At 34.4% G+C, this 9,896-nt stretch overlaps 2 protein-coding genes across 2 annotated transcripts; both read right to left on the bottom strand.

The window, feature by feature from the left end:
* Positions 1 to 499: 499 nt before the first annotated feature.
* Positions 500 to 1,018, bottom strand: LOTGIDRAFT_169116 (hypothetical protein; the record flags this gene model as incomplete). The annotated part of the gene is made up of 1 exon (XM_009067422.1): positions 500 to 1,018. The coding sequence occupies one exon, from the start codon at positions 1,016 to 1,018 to the stop codon at positions 500 to 502; it is 519 nt and encodes a 172-aa protein (XP_009065670.1).
* A 2,316-nt stretch (positions 1,019 to 3,334) lies between these two features.
* LOTGIDRAFT_169115 (hypothetical protein) lies at positions 3,335 to 9,217 on the bottom strand (the record flags this gene model as incomplete). The annotated part of the gene is made up of 3 exons (XM_009067421.1): positions 3,335 to 3,466; positions 5,432 to 5,722; positions 9,170 to 9,217. 3 exons carry the CDS (start codon positions 9,215 to 9,217, stop codon positions 3,335 to 3,337), a joined length of 471 nt encoding a protein of 156 aa, XP_009065669.1.
* Positions 9,218 to 9,896: the final 679 nt, after the last annotated feature.

The following is a 9,896-nucleotide window of genomic DNA, read 5'->3' as shown; positions in this document are numbered from 1 at the left end:
ATTTAGACCTGCATGTAATTCAGATTCTAACTTCCAACTTTCTTGCACAAAATCTTACTAACCCCTCCAAAGAACTAAAACTTCCCAATAAAAGTCTTAGTATTGATTGGTGTTATCTCCCTTGTATTTGTATAGCTATATCATAAATCTTGTAAGTAACAATAAAACCTAGTGTTTAATACACATTATAGCCCTATATAGATACTTATATACCCCATATACCCTGATATACCTTAATATACCCTGATATACCCCCAGTAGAGTGGCCTATTAACACACTGATATACACTCCTTTCCAACTTCATAAAAACTGATTGGCTTTCAAATTCCGTTTTTTTATTTATTTCAATTTTCATCTCAGCTGCTATAACTAAGTTATATTTAATGTAAAATTAAACAGAAAGAATGATAAAAGACTCAGTTAAAATATACAGTGGTCCTCACACCATAGCGATCACCAGTTGTGTACGATTCTGAATAAGATTAGCAGTCATGAGTTTCAAATACAACACTCATGAAACTGAGTTTTTGTGACTTGCAGTCGAAACTCATTGTCACTTTCATTATTCACAATCATTAGTTTAAATAGATTGATACTTGCTTCTTTAACTCGTCCAATGACAAAACCTTGTTTCTTTTCTCCCTTGACGTGAGTCACCTTGGGTTGTTTGATTGGAACTTGATTTGAATCCAGGTCAACATCTTGGCTTGACTTTATATCATTATCTCCATTGACCCCTGACTGTTCAATTCCATCTGGATTTTCATCCAGGATGTAGCTGATTGCATTGTAATTCTCATTCAGGTCATCATCATGGCTTGATTTCATATAGTTGTCTCCCTTGACTTCAGTGACTTCAGGTTGTTCGATTCCAACTTGATTCTCATCCAAATTAATGTCATGTATTACTTCTTGCTGGTCTTGTTCACATTCCTCTAAAATTGATCTCAACTCCTCTTCCGAATCAGATTGAAATTCATCCATTTCATTGGTCGATTTCTCTTCATTGTCGGCCATTTTTACAAATCAATGTTTCTGATTGGATAATTCAAACCACAAAAATCATGAACTCATAAACTTTCCTACAGTTCATACACGATATGATAGGCACATATACCAAGTTTTAATAACGTTCATATAGCTGCAAAAATATTATTTAGAAAAAATTCCAAGCAAAAACAGTCTGAAACCCTAATCGATTAATATACTATACAAACAGATACTGATAATCCCTTCGTCAAATCTTAAAAAATAGCTTAATCCTCTTTAGTCCAAGTGGAGAGATATTATTGACGATGTTTGTAATGTCCGATAATACAGAATATCAAGTTACTGTCTTAAACAATATAAAATTAACAGGTAGTTTAGAAGAGGTATATCGTGTCATATAAATGTCATATATCTATTTGAGATAATCTCTGATTAGGGCTAGTACCGTAATAATATATGGTGGTTTCAACAAGATAAAACACACTTGTTCCTTGAATGACCATTTCTTCAAGAGTTCATAGTTTTATTTTTAGAGTTAATATTTAAAAATATAAAATTCCTTAGATGAATTCAGAGATAGCTCTGTTATTGGCCTAATCAGGATATGAAACGTACCCTAGATAAATCATGAATACAGTTGTTTAATCATTTTATAAAGTCTACAGCGTTCTATTCAGATAATCTTACTTTCAAACTTCATTTTTTGAAATGGCTTCATCCAAGAATCCAAACTTAACAGAAATTTGGCAGTCACAGTAATTCTGTTGCCATACTCAACGACCATCAGCTCCTTCCTTTATCATTTTTTCTTTCAAGCTTGACTAAAGTCTCTCTTGAAAAAGACACAAAGGCACACAAGCATCCAAATCAATCGAAATGTTCCAGTGAGGGAAATTCCTTCAACCAGCTTCCTCCCAAATTCCCAAGTGACAAACAGCTATTTCTTTACACCACTGAAACAAGCCAGCGCAATTCTTTCCAGCTCCACCAAGAAATTCCTTCGTGCAATTAACAAACTTGCCAGACTGGGAGAGCTCAATCCAAACTCTTAATGACAATCACCTATTTCGACACAAGCCTCAGCGATTCTCTCACGAAGGTCAGCCCCAATCCCCAATGAGAATAGAATACATTATAAATAGTTATAGTATAACTTGATGGAACTAAGCCGTCAACTGGTCAACACTGGTAAATCTTCTTTGACTTGTCAATCATTTTAAATCTTCTCGAGTATCAAGATCAAACCCTGGGTTGTTTGATTCATAATAATAACGAGATCAATGCTGAATGAATCAAACAGTCCCTCATAGATAATTTGGAATATCACGTACTATGACTTGTAATGGGCCAAACAATCAGAATACTTGCAATACCTTGCAGTGAGTAATAAGGCAAATTTACATTTAAATCATACTGCTGCACCTGTGTGCAATGAGGAAAATTTGTCATATAAAGAGGTCTAATCTCTGAATATTTCCATCTAATTTACCAGAATAATTGATACAGTTTTATTGCAATTTTGGTTTCAAAACAGTTTTAAATATCTTTAATTATGTGCAATTGGTATAAGTAGTAGATTATCTAAATAAAAAACTTTGAAATGAAATGTTGACTGTTCCTTTTCAGTAGTACGGTAATAAGCCTACCTATTTTTTCTTTTAAACTTAAACCAAACAAACTTATAAAGATAACAAACGGAAAAAAAAAACAACCAGTAATAATAAATATATACACTTCTAATCTTTGTATGTGTTTATTTGATTAAAGCTTTAAATTTCACAACCGATCTGCAAAATGCAAGCAAAACACAATTAAATACGGCAAAGATAAAACAATATTGGTTATAAATCTGTTTAGTCAGCACTCTACTGATATACAGGGCTATTCAGGACAATATCTAATGATATATATTGATGATAGACTTATAGCTTTACTGACAGATCTAATACCACTTGAGTTGACAGGACAATAATCTCTACACCTGCCTTGTATCTTACTATAAATCATTCTATAGTGATCACTTTATAACTGGACATCTTGTAGAATCAAGCTAAGACTTATTTGTGCACATCCGTGTCCAATTCAGGGCGTTTTTATGAATCATTAGATGGAGGGGCCATAGAATTGTCAGGGGGTGGGGGAGGGAGGCTCTCCCCTCAGCACCAGAAAATTAAGAACTCTATGATAAACAAGTTGAAACAGGGAAACTGAGAAGTTATATAAGTAAGCAGGCAACACTAGCATGGTAGTTCTTCTTGAATTGTTATATTACCTTGTGCAGGATTTTAATTCTATAAAGTGATACAGATAGCAGAAATTTCTATATTTGCATTTTTATAGCTCTTAATTCACTCCTTTAGCAGAAATTTTACACTTTTCTTTAACAGCTTTCAAGACTTTAGATCTAGAGTTTGAAAACAGTAATTCACTCCCTTTTAAAACAAAAAGATTGGCAATTTCCATCAAACGAATCAGCTATAAAAATCAGTGAGAACCAATCAATAAACTAATGAAGTATGAAATGAACATATTGTATCATTAAGAAAAACAAACTGAGTTAAAACATGTCATGTTGTAGTTTTTAAACACAATTCATGTTAACATCATCAATACTAATAACTCTCACAGTTCAGGGATAGTTTAGTATTCCAGTTTCACACATGAATGCAGAATTTGGACACCAATTTGAAATACCTGAGGCCTTGACTGCAATAACCACCTTTCTTGTATCACGAAAGTTTGTAAATGAAGCGACTTGATTGGATTGTACATTAGCAAATACAGCCAATCAGAGGCAACAACAGAAAGTCTATAAAGACTAAGCCATAATGTTTACAGTCTTTCTGTCAAAGGCTCTGATTGGCTGTACTTGCTGCAGTATAATCCAATGAAATTGCTGCATTCTGTGATACAAGAATATTGACCATTGTAGTCAAGATATAAGACAAAGTTAGTAATAGCTTGACATTGTCAAGATGCTGGTACGAAAGAACTTTAAAACAATTTTTGTCTTAAAATCTTAAATAATGAAATCTGATCAATAAACAAAAATATAATCCATGTATATCCTTTAATCCCTTAAAACTTGACCTCTCTGTTTAATCACAATAGACAGAGGTCAAATTATAAATTTAATACGGACCTATATTAAATACGGGGGCACAAGATAAAATAATAATTGGTTAGATCAGTCAACCAGAACAAGATAGAGGTTCAAACATCTAATTAGATTTAATCATAGTTGAATACAGAAACACTACAATGTCATTTGGGTTCATTTAACTTTAAAAATCAACCAGAAAATTGATTGTCAAACATGAATGGTAAGATTTGAAAAAAAAAAAAATTAAAATCTGTAACTTTAAAATCTTGTTATAGAATTCAGAAATCTGAAAATTCATTTAAAGGTTCATTTAACTTTGATTTTAATGGAAAATTTTAATTCATACAAATTAGATTGTTGATTGATAATGTGGTAAGATTTCCAAGAAGAAATTTTAAAAATCTGTAACTTAAATGTTTCTTGTAGAGATTGGAATCTTCAAAATTACCATATTATATTTTTATAGAAATTGTTTTGCTGAATGTATGATTTCAATCAAAAAAAAAAATATTGGATTTGTACAAATTTAGTAATAATTGATAGTAAGATAACCTTTCAAATAAATATATTGGAAAAACCTTTTAGTCAATTCCTTTGATGTCTTCCATAATCCTGACATAGTGAAACAGTTCAAAACTTCAAATTTACAAAATAAAAGTAACTTTATTTTGAGAATTCTTTCATATGAAGTAAAAATGCTGATGTACTAAAACAATTCATGCCAAAAGTTGGAAATACCAGGAAAAACTTCAAAGTTACAAAGTTGGAAATACTACAAACTATAATTTGATTTAGTTTAATCAAATCTTACAGTATAATAGAATAATTTGGATATAATTTGATCTCAAGTAGCCCTATAGTGCTTTTTCTACTTTAGTTTTATGGTATACAAGGGTTAAACAAATAGATAACATGTCCATGTTAAAAAGTAGTTAACCCTCTCAGAATCAAAACCATGAGGCCACAAATGTCATGTGAAAATTCTCTAGGAATGGAGCCTAATCTCTTACTTTTATGCAAGTTAATACAGTGGGCAATAAGGGAAAAAATATAGCATGTCCATATCAAAAAATAGTTAGAGTCAAATTACACAGCAGTAAAACTTTGTGTGGGATTTAAATATCTAACTGAACAGAAATGGAGCCAAACCTCTTTCTTTTCTCCACTGGAATGGAAGCAACCTGCAGTAAACGATGGGGGAAATTTTACCAAGTCAGCAGCCTTAGCCTACTCTCGTCAGTCAAAGAATCTTTAACACAAATTCTAAATTTTTTGTTCTATTCAAATGAGGGACCTCTATTCTTAACATGAAGTCAATAAAATGTTTTAAAACTCACCCTTTCGCTCAAAGCATTATACTTGATTCCTAGTTCATCTCTTTCAGCAGCACTTTCTGACAGCAAGTTTTCTACCCTGTTTAACTCTTGCGCTAAAAGTCTGTTTTCTTCTGTCAGTTGACTGACGTTGGGGTTGAGCGTTGACGTCATGGTGGATGCCGGTGAAGCTCGGTGAGATAAATTCTTGGTGATGATTTCCCTTATTCGTGCTGGTATTTTTGCCGTTGATGTTCCGTCGTCACCCAGTATCTGGTAACCTTGACTATCTCTTAATACTGAATGTTCTAGTCTCTACAAAATATAAAATAATCACATTAAATACATTGTCATTATGGACGCCTGATGCCACTTAGACTGTGGGAATAGACAGAAAGACTGAATGGATAAACTATGGGCAAATGAATGAATGAATGAACTATGGTCAAATGAGTGACTGAATGAATGAATGAGTGAATGAAAAGATAAATGAATGAATGAATAACTGGTTGAAGGAATTGAAAGTTTATCTATATATTTCTGCACATATTGAGCTGGCATTACCATGTATTACCATATGGTGAAAAAAGAAAAATTTTGGCCTTAGTGTTTGTCTAAGAAAAAAATGATGTGTAGTGTGTGCCCAGCTCTGACGTGTTATACAACTTTAGCCCCTTCATCAATAATAATTAACTAAGTTCGTTAAAACAAGAAAAATAGAAACGAAAAAAGTTGTTTATTTATTGATCATAATGATTGTTATTATTGACGTTGTGTTCATCATTAAACTATAAACAAACAGTCTCTTGAGCCTACCATGATATTTTTAACAATTAATGTAATTACAATAATTATAGGTAAACAATCAGAGGCTATCAAATCAATCAAAACAATCAAAGGCTATCAAATCAATCAGCAAATCTCAATTTCATCTCAAATCAAAGGTTTGTCAACTCAGCTTTTATTTTTATCCTAATCAGCAAGCAAGTGTCTAGATCTAGATAACATTTCCAGAACACTTGAGGCCACTCTGAGAAAAGTTCTGTTTTTGTCAACTTTGCACTCTTTTAGTACAAGAAAATGACCATTAATTTCTACATTTTAATGTCAAAATTTGTCTATTTAAATTTAAAAGAATATCATCACAACTTTTTGACTTTGCTTGGAATCATAAGAAATCATTTATGTATCAACAAAGCCATGATCGTGCCAATGCCAGCCGAGCTCACACAAAATTCAGTCAAGCGTATCAAAGTTCCATTGCATTCGTGAAAACCCCCCACCCCCAAAATCAAATCGATGATATGTAAATATTGTAAACACAAACCGTAAGGTCATTATCAAAGAGAATTCCAAGACTTCTGCGAATGCTATCGTGAAAATTGGCCCCTTCTCGGACTGGGGGTGAGTATCGCCTCCCAAAACTCATGCCAAAACTTCAATCGGTGAGAATTTTCTGTGAAAGTTTCCGATTTCACAGCATCTTTACCAACTTCCTGAAACTTTTTGACCTACTTTATCAAGCCTCGCGATGAAATCCCGTGAAACCTCGCTCATCACTTCCGTCTCGTTACCATGTCAACGAATTTAGGGGAAAACCCACATCTTAAAGGGGGTTTCCACTGCAGCTACTGTCCTTTGAAGGATGCCGCGCCTGCGACACATAAAGCCTGAAACTATTGAAAAAAGCGCTTCGGGTTGATTCTGCTGAGATCAGTGTGGTTTTTTGTTTGGTACCGAATCATGCTAGCGGCATACCTTTCAGCTTTCCGTTCCTGGCGTACGACGCCATACTGTGTGCAATGAAGGAAATTTTGCCAAGACACTTTCAACTAATATGCCTTTCCCCGATAAACATCATGCTACCTACATTTTTACCTGGCTTTACAATTCAGAAAGATAATTGAGGGTCTCTTAGTCGACCCGATGAAATTAACTACACCAAATTAACAAGAGCACTAATCCTCTAATACGTTTTCTCCTCACGTTCGCACCATAATGTTTTGCCAAACATACATAAACAAATAACGACGTATTCTTAAAAATATCAAAATAACATTTCTTAAATAAATCTCCAATTGATAAACCCAGTTGCAGAGTATCACCTGGTGCTCGGGGGATGAGCATGCCTTGTCACGTCAGCAATGTCGGTGCTAGGTTTTATTCTTGGACTCAAAAGCTGAAATCTGATAAGTTGAAGAATAACACGGGTACACTCTTGTCCATCAACAGAGTCATCGATCTTATGGATATATGCAAAAAGTTTTTGAGCTTGCTTTCAAGAGGTTAAAGCTGAAAGGTTTAAAAATGACCACAGGGCCAGTCCTGTCCACCAGTAGAGTCTCCGATCTTGTGGTGTGTCAATACTCAAGGAAAGGTCTTAAAGATCAGTTCAGACTTAACACGACAATAATTAGGGACAGTTCTACGTTTAATCTTATTATGTTCACCAAGCCTTTCTTATTACCTTTCTTAAGCTGTGTTCCGAAATGTCCGCCCTGAGCTAGCTTTACGTTAAATCCGAAAGAAAAATCCGTCAGTCATAGCTAAACTAAAAACTGCACCTGAGTGGCTATTGTCGAGTAATTAATACAACAATTTCTTTATACCTTCAAGATATCAGATTAACTGAAAATGCGAGTCATCAATTTTAGATTGATCATAATATAGATACTAGCCCTACGTGTTGTAAACCGGATTTCTTCGCATTGGCCTTCAATATCGTACAGGTGTTTTTCTTTTTTATCGTAAGCTTACCTATTGAACGACAGTTCTAAATAAAAAGAAATTACCAGCAGAATTTAACCTAAATCAGGCGACTTTTACGCTTAATACCAGCCTTTGTATACTTCCCCCGATTTCTAAGTATATGATTTCGCTGTTAACTTCCGTTAAGCTCATATTCTCAAGGGAGAAGACCTCATTCGACATTGACAAACCGAAAATAAAAACAAAATTCAACCCCAAATCAGTCATCAATTTTGAATTTATCACGAGCCCTTCGTGAAGTCAGTTACCTAGATTTTAAAATAAGTTTTCAATATCACAAAGGCAAAGAAAATCATAACTTACATGTCAGGCAAAATCAGAAGTTTAATTTAAAAAATAAAATCCACTGCCATGAAACTTAGACCAAAATACATGATATAGAATGCTGTACACTTTGGACATGCATATTTGTATTCCATAATTACAACAGTCATTATAAGCATTGATTTATGTTTAAATATTGTGTTTGTAATAAAGATAAGAATCAGAATAAAAAAAATATATTTAAAGGGATTGTAAGGAGGTTTTCTAAACTGTTTAGTGTGTATTGGAGACATTGATAGCATGGATTTGCACCGAATTCAAGAGGGATTATCAAGAGGTTTACGCAAATGTTTAAGTGTATCAGGGACACTGATTTTGCACCATTCTAATTTTCAATCAGATATCTGTGGTATCTGTAATTCCACCAAAACTAAATAGAGTATCTCTTCTAACACTTATACCAATTGGTAGTGGAATATCATAGTCGGTTGCGAGTTGGATTTTCTTCAGCAAGGCGATTAGGGGCCGTACGTTCAATTTGTCAAGACAGGAAACCTTCTTAGTCCACGATCTGTGCTTTCGAAAGTCGGCCCCATGTCGGCTGTCAATCCCTATCATAATTGTCAGTCGATTTCCCCATAATGGATCTTTAAATAGGTTAACGTAAACGTATTATAACTTGCCTAAAGATTACAAACTAATAACAAAAAATAAACACTATAACTACACCTGAATAACTTTCTCGATTCTTTGATCTCGGTAGCCTACGGATGTCATTTGGTCTACCCTAGGGTATAGACCACACCTCCGTCTCTCTCACACCCCTACTGACACTACAGGTGTTCCGGGTATGACACCTTCGTCAGTGCCTGCAGTCTGCAGCGTGTCCTCACACTCCGTACGTATCTACACTACTGTACCAAAGATGAAAGAAGAATTTCTACGAAGCCATTCATAAAAATCGATCACGGACATAGTTCGATAACAACTGATCGGCAACCGTCACCTTTGTTAACAGAGGGCGCTTGGTAATAGCCCTGCCTTAATGACAATCGCCTGACATGTCCGATCTTGACTCGAGCAAGGCGGGCTGTACAGGCTATCATATTTATCTTACGTATTATTGTACTATATAGCCTGAGCTCTACTTTTATTTCGATTCTGTCGGTTATTTTTCACAGTAATCGACCAGCTGAGTCAGAAAAACTTTTTCGAAAAATTCTCCGGCTTTGACGTTTCACAATTCGAATATCGAAGAGCATATTTCTTTAATATTTATAAGACTTTAAGACAGATACAGGTCTTTTCCTGAAAGCAATGGACGTGGCAGCAGGAATGTATTTGCCTAAGTTGGGATTCGAACATGGCACCTGACCTGCTCTAGCCGGGTCTATATATCAAACGTTTTGTGTATACAGCCGAAACTAACTAACACAACCCTCCTCTGTTTCAAGAT

This window comes from Lottia gigantea (genome assembly GCF_000327385.1).
Source record: "Lottia gigantea unplaced genomic scaffold LOTGIsca_82, whole genome shotgun sequence".
NCBI lineage: Eukaryota > Metazoa > Mollusca > Gastropoda > Lottiidae > Lottia > Lottia gigantea.
Note: the sequence above shows the minus strand (reverse complement) of the source record. Positions and strands in the feature narration are given on the sequence as shown.